The following is a 19,221-nucleotide window of genomic DNA, read 5'->3' as shown; positions in this document are numbered from 1 at the left end:
GAGACACATCTTTTGGTGCTAACATATTTTCTAATGTAGTTTTAAAAAATTATTTCCTTCCTCTGTTTCTTTGTTATTTCTTTCTGGAACTACAGAGAGCTGGGTGTTAGATCTCCTAGAGGGATACTCTGACTTTCTAATCTTTTCTGTCTCACCATCCTTCTCTTCCTTTCTTCAAGTTTTGAGAGTTTTCTTCAAACTCACTTACTGAATGTTTAAACTTCAAGATTTTTTTCTTGTTTTCTGATTCTTCTTTTTTTTTAAAGATTTTATTTTGAAGTAATTTCTATACCCAACGTGGGGCTCAGGCTCAAACTCACAACCCTAAGATCAAGAGTCGCACTCTCTACCAGCTGAGCCGGCCAGGCGCCCCTCTGGTTATTCATTTTTTAATATCATTTGATTCTTGTGTCATCGATGCAGTATCTGCTTTCTCTGAAGATAATAATTAACTGTGGTTTATTTGAAATTTTCCTTCTGCCCCCTACATTGTATTTATTTCCTGTAAATTCCTTCTGTTTGTTTGGGTCTCTCTTCTTTCTTTCTTCATTTTATTAGTATTCTTTTTAACATTAAGTGCTGTCTCCAAAAATCTGGTGATCCTTGGCTGATGTTCAAATTTAAGAGTGGGGCACTAGGGGAACCTGGCTGGGTCAGTCAGAAGACCCTACAACTCTTGGTCTCTGGATCATGAGTTCAAGCCCCACGTTGGGTGTAGAGATTGCTAAAAATAAATAAACTTCAAAAAAAAGATGGGGGGGGGGAAGACTGAGGTACTAAAAAGTTGAGTCAACGGTGGGCATTCCGAAGGCCATAGACCTTTCCATGGAGAAACCCAAATGTCAGTATGTTAAAGTCTCATTGTTAGGACAGTCTTGTTTTCCCAGAAAAGGGTCCTTCAGACTCTTGCCTTGGGGGCTAAAGGGGAGTAGGCCTGCTGGTGTCTTTACTCTGGGGCTGGGCCAGGCAAGGGGATTAGGGGTCTCACCATTCAGTGAGCAGACATTCATGTAGCCCATCTACCCAGACAACAGTACATGGATGGTATTCACACCGTCCTCCTCCAACTGTGGTGTCCCCAAGTCCAGAGTCTCTCTGGTCCATCTTCTGTAGTGTCTGTGGCAGGGGGAGAGTTTCATTGCTTGGCTGCTCAGGCTGGAAGTGGGCACTTGAAACTATCTAACCGTTCCTTGTAGGACTTACAGTGCTTTCCCTTTATTCGGGCTCTATCTCATCACCACTATCTGAGGGATATGCGGCCTCCCGTTCAGAAGCTTTCCAGAGTTTTGATCCTTGTGTTGGACCTTCCTCCCTCTGTCCTTAAATGTCATGCTTTAGGGCTTTGGGTGTCTTCTAGTTTCATGAAAAACACACCTGTTTGTTTGCTTGTTTGTTTTTTAATTTACATCCAAGTTAGTTAGCATGTAGTACTATAATGATTTCAGAAGTAGAATCCAGTGATTCACCCTCTATGTATAACAGTCAGTGCTCATCCCAACAAGTGTCTTCCCTAATGCTCCTCCCCCATTTAGCCCATCCCCCCACCCACAACTCCGCCAGCAACCCTCAGTTTGTTCGCTTTTTGTAAGAGTCTCTTATGTTTTGTCCCCCTCCTTGTTTTTATATTATTTTTGCTTCCCTTCCCTTATGTTCATCTGTTTTGTGTCTTATCACAAAATAGGAGTGAAGTCCTATGATATTTGTCTTTCTCTGACTGACTGATTTCACTTAGCATAATACCCTCTAGTTACATCCATGTAGTTGCAAATGGCAAGATTTCATTCTTTTTGATCACCAAGTAATATTCCATTGTATGTATATACCACATCTTCTTTATCCATTCATTCATCGATGGACATTCTGCAGCTCCTTGTTTTGGGGCAAATTATAAGAGGAAAGGAAGAAGAAAGTATACACTCTGCCATTTTGAAATCAGAAATCCTCATCCCTTTATTTAAAAAAAAATTTTAAAGTTTACTTGTTTACTTTGAGAGCACAAGAGAGTGAGCAGAGGAGGGGTAGAGAGGGAAGGAGAGAGAGGATCCCAAGCAACCTCCACACTGTCAGCACAGAGCCTGATGTGGGGTTTGAACCCATGCGTGAGATCATGACCTGAGCCAAAATCTAGAGCTGGATGCTTAACGGACTGAGCCATCCAGGCACCCCATCCTTCACTTTTATTTTTTTATTATTTTTTTTCATCCTTCACTTTTAAAACATTTTTATTTTATTTTAGATATGCCTCTTGTAAATAGCATACAGTTGGATTTTGTTCTGACTCAGTCTGAAAGTCTGTGCTTTTTACCAATTTATAGTTTAATCCATCGACACTAATTTTATGCACTATTTGATCTTTTTCTGCTGTCTTATGTTGTGCTTTCTGATTTTTGTAATGCTTTTGCTGTTTGGGGGGAGGGAGGGACTTAAGCTCTGTTAGCTTATATTCCCCCTCTGACAATTTGCAAGCTATATATGCTATTTTTTCTGTCATGATTACCTTTAAATTGAAAAAATATATATTTAAAGTCCCACTTATATGTTGATATGCCAATAAAGCTGGCTTCCAACACTGTCATAGGCAATTTTTCTAGGTTTTTATTCCTTTGATCAATTATTTAAATTAATTACTTAATTTATCTATTGGAGAGGAGAGAAAGAGAAAGAGAGAGCATGAGCAGGGGAGAGGCAGAGAGAGAGAGAATCCTAAGCAGACTCCACATATCAGTGCAGAGCTCAACGTGGGGCTGGAACCCATGAACCATTGCGATCACGACCTGAGCCGAAACCATGAGTCGGGCGCTCAACCAACTGAGCCACCCAGTTGCCCCCCACTTTGATCAATTTTTAATGAGTTCCACCACCAGAACTGATGCCCTGTTCTCCGAGTCTTTAAATTCCCTAAATCTGTGAATTTGGAGACACCACTTTCTCAAAGTTCTACATATCTGACCATGACTTTTTGGCCTCTTTCCCTGGGCTCTTTTTCCTAAACCAGTTTCTTAAATAGCTACTGTTCTCAACTTCCATCCATGGCCCACTTCTTTTCTCATTCCCTGGACCAGCTAACCCACATGTGTGGTCTGAGTCCGATGCATTAAGGACTCCCAAATATGTATCTCCTGTTCTGATAGTCACGCCCTGAGTTTCCGACCCTACACTCAACTCAGCATGAACTGGATGTCCCACAACTCCCCAAACACAAGATATTCAAAACCAAAGCCAGGGGGTGCCTGGGTGGCTCAGTTGGTTGAGCATCCGACTTTGGCTCAGGTCTTGACCTCGCGGTCCATGAGTTAGAGCCCCGCGTCGGGCTCTGTGCTGACAGCTCAGAGCCTGGAACCTGCTTCGGATTCTGTGTCTCCCTCTCTCTCTGACCTCCCCCGGTCATCCGGTCATGCTCTGTCTCTCTCTCTGTCAAAAATAAATAAACATTAAAAAAATTTAAAAAAAACAAAAACAAAGCCAGGACTTTGGCTAAGAGCTCTCCAGAGCCGGACCAAGGCTGCTTGGGTACAGAACTCGGTTCTGCCATTTACCAGCTATGTGACTTCAGGCAAGTTAATCAGGCTGCGTATGTCTCAATCTCATCATCTGTAAATGGGGACGATAATAATAGTATTGATAATAGATTATAGATACTATAATAGATAGGTAATAATAAGAGTAGATAATATAATAATAACATAAAATAGACCTTACCCAGTTGTTGTGGGGAAGGAATCATTGTCACATGTAAAGCTCTCAAAACAGTGTGTGACCAAGAAAGAGCTGTATATGTGCTAAGAATGATTTTCATGTCATTTCTCCCCGCTATGGCCGGCCTCTCATTTAATGGTACCGTCATTAACCCATCACCTCTGCCAGGATTCTGGGAGTCCCCTCAGATGCCTCGTCTCCCTCGCTTTCCCCTGTCCTGCTGGTTTTCTCTCTTAACACTTCTCGAACTTTCTCCTCCTCATCTCCCTCCTTTGGAGCCACTTAGGTTGACAAACCACGCGAATTTGCCCGGGACTCAGGACTGCTTCCTGGGGTGCGCGGCCTGCTGCGCTAACTCCCGGAGAGCCCCGGGCACACCAGGACAGGTTTGGTCACCCTCGGTCCAGACCTCCACCATCCCCTTTTGCGGGACAAACACAGTAGCCTCCTAGCTGATGCCACTGCAATGCTCCTTAAGTCCACCTCCGCATCTCTGCCTGAGCGGTATTTCTAAACGAGGGGCACCTGGGTGGCTCCACTGGTTAAGCGACCAACTCTTTGATTTTAGCTCCGATCATCGCCTCACCGTTGTGAGTTCAAGCCCCAAGTGGGGCTCTGCGCTGACAGCACGGAGCCTGCTGGGGATGCTCTCCCTCCCTCTCTCTGCCCCTCCCCTGTTCATGCTCTCTCTCTCTCTCTCAAGATAAAGAAATAAACTTAAAAGAAATCAATAAAATAAAACTCGGACCTGCCTATGCTTAAAACCCCTCTGTCATTTCCCAGGCTGTATGACTGAAGGGCAGGAAAGTTCTTCAGTGTTGCATAGCATGGCTCCCTTCGGCTCCATAAGCAACTCCGGCCTGTGTCTGCGGACCCTTTGCCGCACAGCACGTGCGAAAGTCCCTGCAGACACACCTCTGTGTCCTGCTCGTGCGCCGTGCCTGGTCCGAAACCTGTTCCTACCTTTCTCTTCCCCGTCCTCTTTCCATAGCTCGTATTTCTCCTTCAAAAGGAAACTCAGGGGTCCTCTCCCCCAGGAGGCCCTCCCTGACGCTCACCCCTCCCCCCCCCCACTCCTGGGTAAGCTAGGTGCCCCTTCTCTGTGCGCCCACACGGCCCTGGGGTCACAGCCATGGGGGCATGGGCAACACTGTAAGGGGCATGATCTCTGTACAGCCATGGACTGTGAGTGCCCTGGTCTCGATCCTCCCCATCCTCCCCAGCACTCAGTGCAGCTGTCTGGCCCTCGGTAGGTGCTCTCTGCTGAGCCCTTTAGTCTGTCCCCGCGTCTCCAGGACCTCATCCCTAACCCGCATGCGCGCATTTTCTCTGCGCCAACAGGTCTACCGTAGGAGAGCTCTGATTGGCTGAGAGGTCACGTGTGCTGAGGGGACACCTCCTTTCTATTGGACAGCTCTGTACCTAAGCCTCAAGTAGGCTGCAAGGTGGCCCCGTTTACACTCCTGTATTTCCTCTTCCCAAGTCCGTTCCCTACAAGGGTTTCTTTTTCTTTAAGTTTTGTTTTTGTTTTTGTTTTTGTTTTTGTTTTTGTTTTTGTTTTTTTAAGAGAGAGCAGGCGAGGGAGGAACAGAGAGAGAATCCCAAGCAGGCTCTGAGCTGTCAGTGCAGAGCCCCACTCGGGGTTTGGACTCACAAACAGTGACATCATGACCTGAGCTGAAATCGGAAGTCCCACACTTAACCGACCGAGCCACCCAGGCACCCCTAACAGTTCCTATGTCTCGTGACCTCTTGAAACAACCTGCCTGGAGGCTTTTTGAGACTCTAAACTTACCACCCCTTCGTGTTTCCTTTTACCCCCGCACTGACTTGCTGGAGGAAGCGCCAGGTGCTTTGTTTTGCTCTTGGAACCCAGGCCGGTCAGTTATGTGTTCTGCACCAACGGCTAGACGAACACCGCGTGGTAGGGGCGCTTCGCGGTGAGCTGGAGTCAGGGTGTTCTCCGCTTGGAGAACAGCAGGGCAAAGGCACTGTGGCTGGATTGGTGAGTTTAAGGGGCAGCAACGAGGCTCATTGGGCTGGCTGGGAAGTTTGATAGAGGAAAGCGGTGGGAAATAAGGCAGGAATGGTAGAATTGGGGCTTTGGGGGCACGGGAGGCAGGAAGCCCCTGACAGTGAACCGTGAATAGCAGCATTTTGCTCAGCCCCTAACGAGCTGAGGCTGAGACCTTTTGCAATACGGAGTCTCGCCCTTTCAACGCATCCATAGAATGAAATCCAAAAGCCCCGTGGTCGTCACAGGGCCAAAGCCAGGCAGGGTCGGGTGTGGGGAGGCACGCAGACCACAAGGGGGACATGAAGGCCTCTGTGTGCACGGCGGGCAGGTGGAAGGAGGCCCGGAGACCGCCACTGGCTATCTGGGGGGCAAGGTCAGGCAGGCCCAGATCCTGCTGGGAGATACCTAGAACAGCCTGACGCAGAGAAAGAGCACTGAGTGGGGAGTCAGGGAGCTGGTTCCCACGCCTACTACTGTGAAAGCTTCAGAAGGTCACGGTCAATCCCTCCAGACCTCAGTCTTCTCCCTCACCAGCTGGGGTCAGTTCAAGCGGGGTCCCCTAAGCCATCGCAATGCATCTGGCTTTCCCCACCCCCCGGCCCACGCAGGAATTTAGCCTCCCTGCAGTCTCTCCAGATACTTCTGGAAGGTCACGGATGACATCCCAATGCTCATGGTTGTGCAACTAGCATCCTGGTCAGTGTCCTACCCCCACTCCGACGAATGTTCGGCCGAAATGCCCAGACGTGCCTGACTCCCCACCCCCATCCCCACCCCCACCCAGTTTCGGCTGCTGCTTGTACCTCTGCTCTAACACAGGGAAAAGCTGGATTAGCTCCGTGGTCCCCATCCTGCCTGCAAAAGGGAGTTTGTTAAAGATGCCTGTGCCTGGGCTCAAGTCCAGACCACGTCAGTAGGAATCTCTAATTTTGTTTTGGAAAGGTGATTTCCAGGGTTGAGAGTTCTTGAGCAAGATGAACTCTAGAGGTCCAGAATGTTGGAGGGGGGGACAAGCCCCCCAAAGCTGCTGTCTGCATGTAGAGTGGGCCAGCCACCCGGAAAGTCCCTCTGAAGGCCCCACCTGGAACGCAAGATGCTCCCAATCCTCTCCCGAGAGGTCCCCTCCCTCCGGGCAGCCCCTCGGGTCAGGGGATTGGAGCCTGCTGGCTGCTTTCCTTTGGTCCTGGGTACTTTCTAGAGAAGCCACGCAGGGCTTTGGAGCATAGAAGGCAGGAAGCCCTTTGCCCCAGGTTTCCTGTGCAGGGAATAGATGCCTTCCCACCTGTGCCTGGTCCCTAGACAGTTCCATGGTGCAAACAGATACAGGGCTGGTCTGCGTCATGAGGGTAGGTGGCTGCTTCCTAGACCCTCTATCTCGGCCCCAGGGAAATCATTTCGTATGTAATTCAACTCTGAGGACAGCAGTCAGGACTCCTAAAATCCCTGAAATATTCCCCACCCCCACCCCCACCCGCCAAAATTGCACATGTAATATACACACCCGTTCTATGGAGGTCTCAGGTACCTTGATAACTTGGCAAGATCTAGGTTGTCGAAATTTAGGACAACTGCAGAAATGACGAGACACCTGGGGGCCGGGGCAGCCCAGACACAGTTTCTGCAGAATACTGTCACTGCTCCAAGTCACTTACAGGAAGAGAGTTGGGGACCCCGTGCACTGAACAAAGACACCGGAGAGGGTAGGAGGTGTTGGCAAGGCCATCTGTCACAAAGGTGACACTCACACGAGCTCTCTTTGTTTGCAGATGGTGACAAACACCTTCCGGACGGCCAACATCCAGATCCAGAGCCAGGACCAGAGGCTCCTGACGCTGCTCCTGGACAAGGACAGTCGGCGAACGTTCAAGGACGTGGTCAGGTGAGGCCGGGCCTCGCCACCCCTGCATGCCCCACGGGGCACACGTGAGCGGCAGCTGGCCCCTCCTATCTCCTGCCTCTAGCCCGGGACACCTGTCGCAGGCAGACCCTGTGGCCGGGCAGGTGTCCCTGGTGGGATGGACTTAGGCCACTGCCCTGTGACTTCCTATGAATCCAGGGAGAAGAACTAATGAATGGCTGACTCTGGCCAGCCCCTGCCATTTAAGTTTCCGGAGATTCCTCTACATACACTCGGCCCGTGGCCACAGATCTGACCCCCTGTGTTGGCACAGTCCCTCCCACAAAGGTTAACCTGGGGCTGCTTAGAGGTTTCCCCTGGGGCGGTGTATTTGGGTAAGGAAGGCATACACTGAGTGACTGCGCAGGCACGCCTCCTCTCTCGGTGTCCACCCCCCCCCAACCCCGCCCAGGATGCTCTTTCCTTGTCCTGACTCCCTCCTCTCTCCATGAGGCCTCCTCTGTATAATCTATAATAGAGGGTCTACCTTCAAAACCCCCCCGGGGAAGATTTGACCCAGAGATGGGTCTCCTGAGCTGGCCTCTCTCCACCCACAGATTCGAGGTCTCTCCTTGCCCAGAGCCATGTTCCGAGGCCCACAAGTCCGAGGCGTCACAGCTCAGTTCACACGGGCAGGAGGTGGAAGGGACCAAAGCCAAGCCCAAGCCCCTTCTAATGCCCATCAACACGTTCTCCGGCATCGTCCAGTGAGCCCGCAGGGGCAGCAGAAGCGCCGGGTCTGAGAGCCCAGGCTCAAGAGTACGGATACACTACCCCACCAGCCTCCAAACACTCACACCGGCCGCCGGAACGAGGCCTGGCTGCCCTGGGTGGCTTCTGGCTGTGAGTAGGAGCCAGCGAGTGACCGGAGCATAGGGCGCTTACTGGGCCGTGGCAGGTGATGGAGCAGGGCCCACACACAGGCCCCAGGAAGGTCCCAGCAAAGCTGCACACACGCAAGCAAGACCCGGCTCCGTGCACAAATGTCCACGCCTCCACTGATCTTCAATTCCCAAGATCCCCCCTCGGCCCTTAAACCGCCCCCAGTGAGAGATGCTCTGTCGGCCAGGGCTCTGTGGCCTGGGGGGGAGGGTGGGGGGTGGGAAGCAGGCAAAGATAATTGCAGCCTCTCCCTTCCGAGAGTCTGTTCCTTTTCTTCCTTCCAGCCACCTCCTCGTCCTGCATTCCCAGGCAGGTGTCTCTCCCGAGTGAGAGGAAATCGTCAGTTCCAATAAACACACTAAAGTATTTTTGCTTTTATCTAATACCTAGCGACATCTGGATTCAAAAAAAAATGTTTTCACTGTTTATATTTTAGAGAGAGGGAGCATGAGCGGGGGAGGAGCAGAGAGAGAGACACACACACAATCCCAAGCAGGCTCCGGGCTCTGAGCTCAGCACAGAGCCCCATGTGGGGCTCCAACTGACAAACCACAAGATCATGACCTGAGCAGAAGTCGGACGCTTAACCGACGGAGCCACCCAGGCGCCCTGAGTTCTAAAACGTGTATCCAGATGCAACATAGGGACGTTCGGTGACACAGACCAGTTTCTTCACCCTCGGGACTAGGTGTAGGGTGGAAAGAAAAGTAACAGAGAAAACATAAAAGCATGGACTTGAGGTCATGTCTCTTGCCTGGGCAGGGCCCCAGGGGATGGTGGGAGGAGGGGGTCCAAGAGTAGAGAGGGAGGCACTTTACCTTTGGCCTCATCGCCCCAGCAGTGGGGGGCAAGTCTGCGAGACCCCTTGCAAGAGGGGCTGCCTGGGGGTCTAGGCAGGTGGGCCCAAGGGACACCAGCATGACAGGGTGCCTTCCAGCTCTGGATCGATGAAGACCAAGGAGTGGATGGATGTGAGCTCTTCCACTGTAGTTGCCCCCCGGCAGAACCCGGGGAGAGAGGGATTAGGGGCAAGCCTGAGACTGAGGGGGTTTCAAACCAGAAATGACCGATATCACTGGATTTGAGTGGGTTTACCTGGAGGTGGCTACATTTAGTTTCCTGCCGTTGGCGTGACGGATGCTGATTTGTATCAGTTTTGGCATTCGCAATTACTAGGATCTTTAAGTAAACATTTGCGAGTTTACCAGCTGTTTGAATTGGGTGAGATCTCTGGGCCCCTCCTGCAAGAATCCACCAGCTCACAACGAAAGCAAGTCATAGACCAAAGTCCCCTACACATTCTGACCTGTGTGGGCAAATCGCCACCCCCTCAACCCCCACCCCAGCCAAATTAGGTGCTCTGAGCAAACCTTGCATGAAAGGGTCACCGAATCAGCAGGCGGACATTGGACCACTTGGGAGTAAAGCCCACAACACCATTTCAAAGGGCCGGACAACCTGACTCTCTAGATTCTTATAAATGCTTGCCCAGAGACGAAAGGCCTCCAGCAAAATGGTAACCAGTCCATGGGACTCAGACACCACGAATGTCATCAGTGAAATTCTGCCAGTATCTATCAGGCCAATTAATGAAAACACTTCTGTTGATCTAAGATTGTTGACCTGTTTGTATTTGCTGCCCCAAATGTTAGCTCACCGCCTCTGGGAGGTGTGCCCTCAAATTGGACAACTGAGCTCCCTGAGATGTGGATTGAAACTAACCACTAAGTACATACTGTTCCAGGGGCCGGGACAGCTGCCTGCGTGGGGGGCAGGGGGCTACCCCAAGACCCAGCCCTGCTCTCTGGGGGTTGTCCCCACTGAAGAGACCCGTGTCACCAATAGTGTCTGTCCCCCGGGGGCAGCTGGCATCCAAGGAAACAGCTCTGTGCCCTGGGGACGAAAATAGCTGCCTTCCTGGAGTTCTGCCTCTGATGGACCCAGACAAGAAACGAGAGAAACACGCGAAATAGAAACCGGTAGTGCGCCGGGTGGTGATGCGTGCTGCGGAGAAAAATAAAGCAGGGGAGGGGAGCGCGAGTCTGCGGAGCGGGGGGGATTTGTCAGTGAGGGTGGACAGGGACGGTCCCTGAGGGTAACAGGTAGGTCCTATCGTGAATCGCATCCCCGCTCCCCGCCCCCCCACCGGCCCTCAGTTTTCCTCGCCTGAAGCGACTCAGAGAACTGACTCAGGTTCTCGGGGGACCCGGGGCCGGCCACCGGCCGCCACCCTCGCTCGCGCGCGCACGGCCGGGGGAGCTGCGGGCCCGGCAGGTGCGGCGCGCAGGTGCGCCGGCCCCGCCCCCCAGGTGCGGCGTCAGGGGGCGGGGCTACTTCCGGGGCGGCGGCCGGACGTGGAGGGGGTGGGTGGGCGTGGCGGCCGTTGACCCGGTGACCGCGGCCCGAGGCCGGAGGGGGCTCCCCGCTCGCCCCGCGCCCCGCGCCCCGCTCCCGGCCCATGGCCGTGACCCCGCGCCCGCCCCGCGCCCAGCTCCGCCCCCCGCCCGCCCGGGACTGACGGAGCCGGGCAGCCATGAGCGCCAACCCCCAGTGGGACGTCAGCCGGGCTCTGGGGGTGGCCAGGCTCTTCCACCTGGTGTGCGGGGTCCGGGACGCCTGCGTGACTCCGTTCCTGACCCTCTACCTGAGGCAGCTGGGCCTGGCCGCGCCCTGGGTGGGCATCCTGATGGGGACCAAGCACCTGATCGCAGCCTTCTGGGGTCCCTTCTGTGCCTTCCTGGCCAAAAGCTACCAGAAGAGGAGGGTGCTTCTGATGGGCTCGCTGCTCGGCTCGGTGGGGGCCAGCCTGCTGCTGGTCCTGGTGCCGCCGCTGGACAGAGATCTGCGGTCGGGTTCCTGTAACGCCAGCGACGGCGCCACCCCCACCGCGCCGCCACCGGGGGCCGCGCTGACCCGGACCTTCGCCTCGAACCAGCCGCCGGGGGCGCCCAGCCCCGCATCCAAGAGCAGTCCTGGGACCGTGGAGGCCTCTGGCGTGGGGAAAGGACCCGCGGGAAGTGTCCACGAGCCGTCCGGTCATCCTCCTGGCCACGCCGTGGGCTCCGTGGAGGGAGCCAGGACCACGTCCCTAGCTGTCCATCCTGTCACTTCGGGGGTGAAAGCTCCCTCTCGGGAAGGGGCTTTTAAGGTGGGCGGGACCGCCCTCCCTTTGCTTGCTGGAGGTACAGCGCTGGGAAGCCCAGCCAACTGGTCGGCAGCCGAGGGCCACGCCCGGGCCCTTGGCCTGTCCTCGGAAGGGCTGCGGTGGACCTTCTTCCTCTCCCTGGGGTCCATGGTGTTCTGGGAGCTGCTGACGGCCCCTCTGGAGCAGGTGGCAGACGACAGCCTTTATGAGTACCTGGATTGTGTGGACGCCACGGACCGCTACAGAAGCCTGTGGATCTGGAGGCTGCTGGGCATGTCCACGGGGGCGTGTGGCATCGCAGCCTTGGCGGGACGGCTGGAATGCTCCCTGGTGACAAATGGCCCCCGGGGTGTGTTGCACTTCTATGGCTACTCACTGGTCAGCACGCTGGCTTTACTGGTGAGCATCGCCTTTCCCGTCCCCACGTGCAGGCGGCGGGAGCCCAGCTACAAAACCGTCAAGGCGCTGTCTCTGGTGGCCGGCGACCCCCGCCTCACCCTCCTGGCCCTCACTGTCTTCCTGATAGGAGCCGCCACCAGCACGGTACAGAACTTTCTGTTCTGGCACATGAAGGACCGCGGGAGCAGCGAGCTGGTCATGGGTTTCTCGGTGGCGCTGGGCTGGCTGGGGGAGATTGCGGTCCATCCGTTCAGAGCGACATTGCTTAGGAAACTGACCAGGGTGGGCACCGTGGGGCTGGGGCTGGGCTGTCTGGCCGGGCAGCTACTCTACTATGCTTTCCTCTGGAACTGGTGGTCCGTCCTCCCCGCTCAGACCTTGAGCGCCATCAGCAGCGGGGCTCTGGGCTGGGCGGTGAAGGCCTCGGTCGAGCACCTGGCCTCTCCCGGAATGGAGAGGCCCCTGAGTGCCATGTTCCAAGGCCACTTTTACGGGGGCGGGTCCAGCCTGGGCAGCTTTGTGGGGGGCTTCGTGGTGATGTCCTTCAGCCTGGCCGTTCTGTACCAGGCCTGCTGCGCGGGCCTGTTGCTCTGGCTGGCCCTGTTCCTGTCCGTCCAGTGGATACTGCCCCAGGAGCAGAGAATCAGCTATTCGAAACTGCTGGTCGTGGAGGCCAGCGACACGAGCGACTCTGAGCAGGGGTCGGAACGGGACTGGCTCGTGAAGGCCATGAGGGAGGAGCATTCAGGCTAGGAGGAAGGAGAGGCAGGTCACGATGCCCTGATCGGGGAAGGTGCCCAAGGCTGGGGGGCGGGGGGGGGGGGGTGGGTGGTGGTGGACAAAACTCACCTGCGGAGGACAAGGTCCTGGGGCTGCAGGGTGCCTGGAGGGAGAAAAGGAGTGTGTGTGCAGAAGTCCCACAGGATCACCTCGATGCATGATTCTCTTTACTTTTGTGGTAAGGGGAGATTTAACTTTTGGCCGTTCAATCTTTTTTTAAATAATGGAGGAAGAATACATTTGCTAAAAAAAAAAAAACAAAAAAAAACCAACCAAACAAAAAAAACCTCACAAAAATGTGCCCTTAGTGTTCATTTATTCGTTGTATTTTGGTGTGTAAGGTTAGCAAAGAGCTTTACTGGTACTGACCCCAGTGCCATTGATTTCAGCCACACTGGCGTGCTCAAACTGGCAGGTGCCAGGAAAAGCTAAGGGGACCCGCAGGATTCAGGTGGCGGAGGGGGGCTGCTGGCTTTCGTGAGTCACGTGTGTTCCCGTGGGTCCGGAAAGCACGAGCCTGCGTCCACACAGAGGCTGAGTGATGTGATGGTTTAAGGATCTAGAAGATTATTCGGCGAGGGCGCTAAAAGCAGGTAAGAACGAGAACAAAAAACAGAAGTCCGCATCCAGACACAGGCGCCCACACTCACAGCCAGGCCCTTAGGTTTCCGATAAGGGGAGGTGATGGGAAACGTAATATGTGCTGGGGGAGAGCGGACGCAGGTTAGTCCGTTTTCATCCTTACTCTCAAACGTGTGTGTCCCCAGGGGGTAGGATCCCTAGAATTGCCTTCCAGACTTCCATCAGAGCAAGGGCAATGTCACGTCTTCGGACGCCTCTCTTAACGTGCTGCACCTCGCGAGAGTCCACGGAGATTGTCGGCATGTGGAAACAGGTGCGGCAGCCCCTGTAGGGTGAGGGTGCCACGGATGGTCCACGCTGTGCCCGTGGGTAGCCACTAGATGGGGTACCTTCTCAAACCCTCCCAGCCCCCCAGGATAGGGCCCCTTATTCCAGAAGCCAGACGCCAGAGACCGATTCTTCCACCTTATATAATCAGGTAAGTGCGGGATATCAGATTTACAAGCATCCCATTTTGCAAATGCAAACAAACAAACAAAAAAATGTCTCATAGCTGGAGAAGGGGGGAGACACACGAAGGTTCACTGGGTCAGACATGGTTCCAGGGAATTTATTCTCTTCAAATGTTCCCTAAAAAGCTTTAGGGTATCAATAACCAGCAAAAAGTTACCTCTGCCCGGGGCGCCTGGGTGGCTCAGTGGGTTGGGCGTCCGACTTCGGCTCAGGTCATGATCTCGCGGTCCGTGAGTTCGGGCCCCGCGTCCGTCCCTCAGGGCCTGGAGCCTTTTTCGGATTCTGTGTCTCCCTCTCTCTCTCTCTCTCTGCCCCTCCCCTGCTCATGCTCTGTCTCTCTCTGTCTCAAAAATAAATAAAAACATTTAAAAAATTTTTTAAAAAGGTGGGGGAAAGGAGGGACATTCAATGTGAAGATTGAAGGCAGATATCACTTGAAATCTGGGCAGTAGACGGAACTTACTCCATAGACAGAACACACAGTAATACCAAAATAAAAACTTGACAGGTTTGTTCTCCCTAATGTAAACAAAAGGTGAGGAACCAGGACCTGGCTTAAGAAAGGAGTTAAGTTAGTTAAGTGTGGCTTAGCCTGAAGAAAGAAGGAGGAGGAAAGAGGAGAGGAGGAGGCTGAGTGATGTGATGGTTTATTAAGGATCTAAAAGATTACACGGGGAGGGTGGTAACTCAGGGAAGGGCATTCTAGGCAGAGGGAACAAAGTGACCGAGGTGGCAAATGCATGGGGTCTACTTGGGGGGAATAGCAAGAAATAATATCATTTGTGTAGCACGGAGCTGACAGGCGAGGCTGGGAAGATATCTTAGGGCCGGGTCACAGAAGGTCTGGATTCTGTACACTTGGGTAAACCATGGAAGGTTCTGGAGAGGGTCATGACAGGTGAGGACTATGCTGAGCTTTTTTTTTTTTTAATCAGCTTTATTAAAGTATTATTTACATATAATTAAATGCACACATTTAAATGGTACAATCTGATACATGTTGACATATATGCATATATACACCTATGAAACCATCACCACATTCAAGATAGCATATCCATCACCCCCAAAATTTCCTCCATCCTGGTCCTAAATAGCCACTGAGCTGTTTTCCATCACTATATATTGGTTTGTGTTTTTAATTTTTTTCAATGAACTGGTAATGGCACTTTTAATTTTTTTTAATGTTTGTTAATTTTTGAGAGAGTGAGCAGGGGAGGGGCAGAGAGAGAAGGAGACACAGAATCCACAGCAGGCTCCAGGCTCTGAGCTGCCAGCACAGAGCCCGGCACGGGGCTTGAACCTAGGAGCCCCGAGATCATAGCTTGAGCCAAAGTCGGACACTCGCTCAACCGACTGAGCCACCCAGGCGCCCCTGGTTTGCATTTTTAAAGACTATGGGATGCATTATTTTACGTCTAGTATCTTCCACTCAGCACCATTGCAGAGACTTCTGACACCGGCTTCCCCCAAGTCAGGCCAAATTTCACCGGTTAAGGGCACACCGCTGCCCCCAATTCACTTCAGACCCCCCCAAGGCCACCCTCACTTCCGACCAACTGGCTGCGAATTTGGGGCTTCCCACCGCCCCCCCCCCTCCGCCATGTTCAATATTTCACTAGAACGATTCTTGGAACTCAGGACCAAGTGCCATACTTCATGACTATAGTCTTATAGCCAAAGAATGCAACTCAGAATCATCCAGAAGAGAAGATGTATGGGGTGAGTTCTGGAAGGCTCCTAACATGGAGGGTCACGTCCTTCCCCCAGCTCCGTCTGTGGTTTTTACTGGGGCTTCTTTACGGAGGTATGATTCTTTGAATCTTGGTCTTCAGTTCTCCTCTCGTCCCCAGAAGTCAGGCTGACATCATATAGCCCAAAGCCCCAAACTCCTAACCACGCGGTTGGTCTTTCTGGCATGGCCTGCCCCTGTCCTGGTGCACCCCGTTAGCATAAACACAGGTGCATTCTGAGCAGCCCGTCATGAGGAACAGAGGCACGACTATAACCAGGAAAATTCCAAGGACTTAAGTCCACCTCCCAGGAACCAGGGACAAGGCCAGCCAGAAGGTCTAACAGAACACACGTGCACGAGCAGAGCAAGGTAGGACACGTTAGATACGATACCAAGTGAGAAGTTCAAGTGGTACCTCGGAAGTCTGGGGCAGATGGGATAGTTGAGTGCTGGGGCCACTCAGAAGGAACCCTCGTGGGGACCATGAAGCAGGCGTGAGTCACCCCGAAGGTGACTCACACCCTCACGGCGTGAGGCACACCGAAGGAAGGACCGAGTCCCAAAGACTCGAGTCATGGCTTTTACTCCATCAACTCTCCAGTAGGCCAGTGAAGCTTCCTAAAGCCAACAGAAAATGAACTTCTTAGCTCCCAGACTTATGGCTGCCACAGCCACTGACTTCTAACGTATCCTGTTTCCATCAAAGAGGAAAGCAAATATTGAATGAGCCATTAACCTTTACGCTCAGGCTTACGTCGACCATTGTGTTCCAAGCGAGTTTTGCAGAACACTTAATCCTAGTGTGGGGGGCCCGGGTGAGCATTCAAAAGCATTCAGTAGCTACCTAGTTGAGAAAATGATGGAAATTAGTATCACCCTTTAGAAACTCGCAATACACATTAGCAATCAAGGCTCCGGAGAGCCCTGTAGTCAACAAACTCGTTTCGCTCTGTCGGGCCTGTAATTCCCCTTACCCACGTGGTATCGCAACCTTCTTCCAGGTAACGCCAATCACTATCTTACAGAACTAGTATTTCCCGGAAGATGCTTTGGAAAATACCAACGTTGGTAGTTTTCTGCGTGACCTTTGCAACGCAGCCGAGGGGGGTGCTCAGGGACAAATCTGGGCTCCCACCCCCAGACTGGCAAGTGTCCTGAGAATCTGTGCTAAGAGCTCAGCAGAGATTTTCCCGTTGAGTCAGAGCATTAACTCATTTTACAGGTGAAGTTAACTAAGGTTCCGAAAGGCGAGAGTTCAAAGCTAGGTCTGTTTGAGCCGCCCTCTCAATCTCGATGCTGGCTCAGAGAAGTGGAGAGTTCATTCCCTGCCGGGGAGCAAGGACGCGACGGGAATCCAGGTGGATTTTGCATGAAGAGTCATGGAAAATAAGGTTGGAGATATGGGTGGGATCCAGATTGTGGGTGCCCTGAATGCCTACCTGAGGGAACTGTGCCTTCTCTCTCTGGGCTCTCTCTGCACATGGTAATGCTTGTAATTCTCACAACACTGATGCCCATTTCACAGCAGGGGAAACCGAGGCTGGGAGAGGTTAGCTGATTTAGCTGCCTGGCGTCAGGACTATTAGATGGCGAAGCACGGAGTGAGTGCGGACCCAACCACGGCAAATCCCATGGTCCTTTCTCTGGACATCATGCTCTTTCTAGGAAGGTTTTACCAGCCACGGGGGGTGCGCTGAAAGTTTTTGACCCTCTCTTGTCAGTTGCATTGTGAACAGTGGGTCTGAGTTGGGGGAGCTTTTGGGGTCTGGGCTGTCTGTTTTGGACAGACCATTGCAACTGTCTAGGCAGGAAGTGTGTGGACTTAGAACCAAGGACTTCTAATACCATATTGGACAGTAATGGGAAAGGAACCATGTTTGCATCTTGAAAAAAAATGCGTCTAAAGTTTTAAGTATGATTACTGAAGGTTTTACTAAGTTGAAAAAAAAAACAACTTCCCTCTTCTTCCTGGTGTTTGTAACATTTTCATCGCAAACTTTATCAAGAATTTCCCGCATCTCCTGAGAAGGTCATGTGATTTTTTTCATCTCTAGTCCATTTGTGTGGTGAATTTTACATCAAAATACTCTTGATTTTTAACTAACCATGAATTATTATTTTTTTGGCTGATTTATTTATTTTGAGAGAGACAGAGTGAGCAAAGGAGGTGCAGAGAGAGTGAGAAGGGAGAGAGAATCCCAAACAGACTCCATGCTGTCAGCACAGGGCCCGATGCAGGGCTTGAACTCACAAACCATGAGATCATGACCTGAGCCCAAACCAAGAGCCAGACACTTCACCAACTGAGCCACCCAGACACCCCTAACTAACCCATGAACTCTTAGATGAGCCCTATTTGATCCTGAGAAATTATGTTTTTTTTTTTAAAAAATACAGTCTTGGATTTGGCTGACCAATACTTTAAGACTTTTGCATTAATGTTCCCTTTGCTTTTCTTCTCTTTCACTTTTCTTGGCCAGTTTTGTCCTTATGGTCATCCCAGCCTCACCTTTTATATTTCCCATTTTATGGAACAACTTGTATAAGACTTGTCTGGGCAACAAATGGTAGAACTGTAGCCAGCAGTCAGGAGAACGAGTTTTCCTATAAACGAGCATTGATACGGTTCTCTATTAGCTCATATGCCGTTTTATGTTTTCCTGTATCCTTTTTACCAAAGTTTTCAAGTGACTGCAGTTTGCCTACTCACCGCCCATTCCTCTCTCTCCTCCACCCAAACCGTGTTCCTGGCAGCAGCTGTGTTCAAGTGAAACGCTTACCTTCCCAGATTTCCTTGCAGGTGGAAATCTGCTTGGGAAGTCTGGGCAAGTATTTGCTTTCCTGGGCATAGGCTCCGCCTCCTCTGTAGGCTCCACCTCCTCTGTAGGCTCCACCTCCTCTGTAGGCTCCACCTCCTCTGTAGGCTCCTCCTCTTCTGTAGGCTCCACCCCCTCTATAGGCTCCACCTCCTCTAGGGGCTCCACCTCCTTTATGGGCTCCACCTCTTTTATGGGCTCTACCTCCTCTATAGGCTCCTCCTCTTCTGTAGGCTCCACCTCCTCCTCTTCTTTCCTTAGAGTAGAAACAACTGTCTGGCAACCATAAGTTGACAAGCATGAACAAGCCATACTTAGCTGAGCACAGTGCTTTTTGCTTAGCTACTCTTATCAGAAATTTGTGTTTAGACTTTTCAAAGGACCTGCTTTAGGTTTTGCTAATTTTCTCCATTGTTTCTGTTCTCTCCTTTCATCACTGCCATTAGCTTTGTTGCTTCCTTTCTTCTCATCTCTGTAGGTTTGCTCTGTTGCTTTTTGCCGCCTTGAGTTACACACTCACCTCTTTTGTTCTCCGTATTTCTTGTTTTCCGATAAATGTCAAAAATTTTAATTTCCCTTAGGTATTGCTTTAGTACAAATGTTGACATTGCAACTCAGCACAAACCTTGACATCGTAATTTAGTTCTAAGTATTTCACGATTTCCCTTGTCATTTCCCCTTCAGCCTAAAGGCAGTTTTCATTTTTTCCTAGGAACATGGGATTTGTAATTGTTCTATTTTTACTAAATTGTAAATTTA

At 51.8% G+C, this 19,221-nt stretch overlaps 2 protein-coding genes across 10 annotated transcripts in view; both read left to right on the top strand.

Moving 5' to 3' along the window:
* Positions 1 to 8,858, top strand: part of PIK3R6 (phosphoinositide-3-kinase regulatory subunit 6) — a 60,182-nt gene extending 51,324 nt beyond the window's left edge. For all 9 annotated transcript variants that reach the window (XM_047833345.1, XM_047833337.1, XM_047833339.1 and 6 more), the window contains 2 exons: positions 7,480 to 7,592; positions 8,168 to 8,858. In XM_047833345.1, coding sequence (XP_047689301.1) covers positions 7,480 to 7,592; positions 8,168 to 8,321 — 267 coding nt within the window. In that variant the 3' untranslated portion in view covers positions 8,322 to 8,858. The remainder of the gene's footprint in view (positions 1 to 7,479; positions 7,593 to 8,167) is intronic.
* A 1,995-nt stretch (positions 8,859 to 10,853) lies between these two features.
* MFSD6L (major facilitator superfamily domain containing 6 like) lies at positions 10,854 to 13,089 on the top strand. Its single transcript, XM_047831624.1, has one exon. The coding sequence runs from the start codon at positions 11,026 to 11,028 to the stop codon at positions 12,787 to 12,789; it is 1,764 nt and encodes a 587-aa protein (XP_047687580.1). The 5' UTR covers positions 10,854 to 11,025; the 3' UTR covers positions 12,790 to 13,089.
* The last annotated feature ends 6,132 nt before the right edge of the window (positions 13,090 to 19,221 follow it).

This window comes from Prionailurus viverrinus, chromosome E1, assembly GCF_022837055.1.
Source record: "Prionailurus viverrinus isolate Anna chromosome E1, UM_Priviv_1.0, whole genome shotgun sequence".
Lineage (NCBI taxonomy): Eukaryota > Metazoa > Chordata > Mammalia > Carnivora > Felidae > Prionailurus > Prionailurus viverrinus.
Note: the sequence above shows the minus strand (reverse complement) of the source record. Positions and strands in the feature narration are given on the sequence as shown.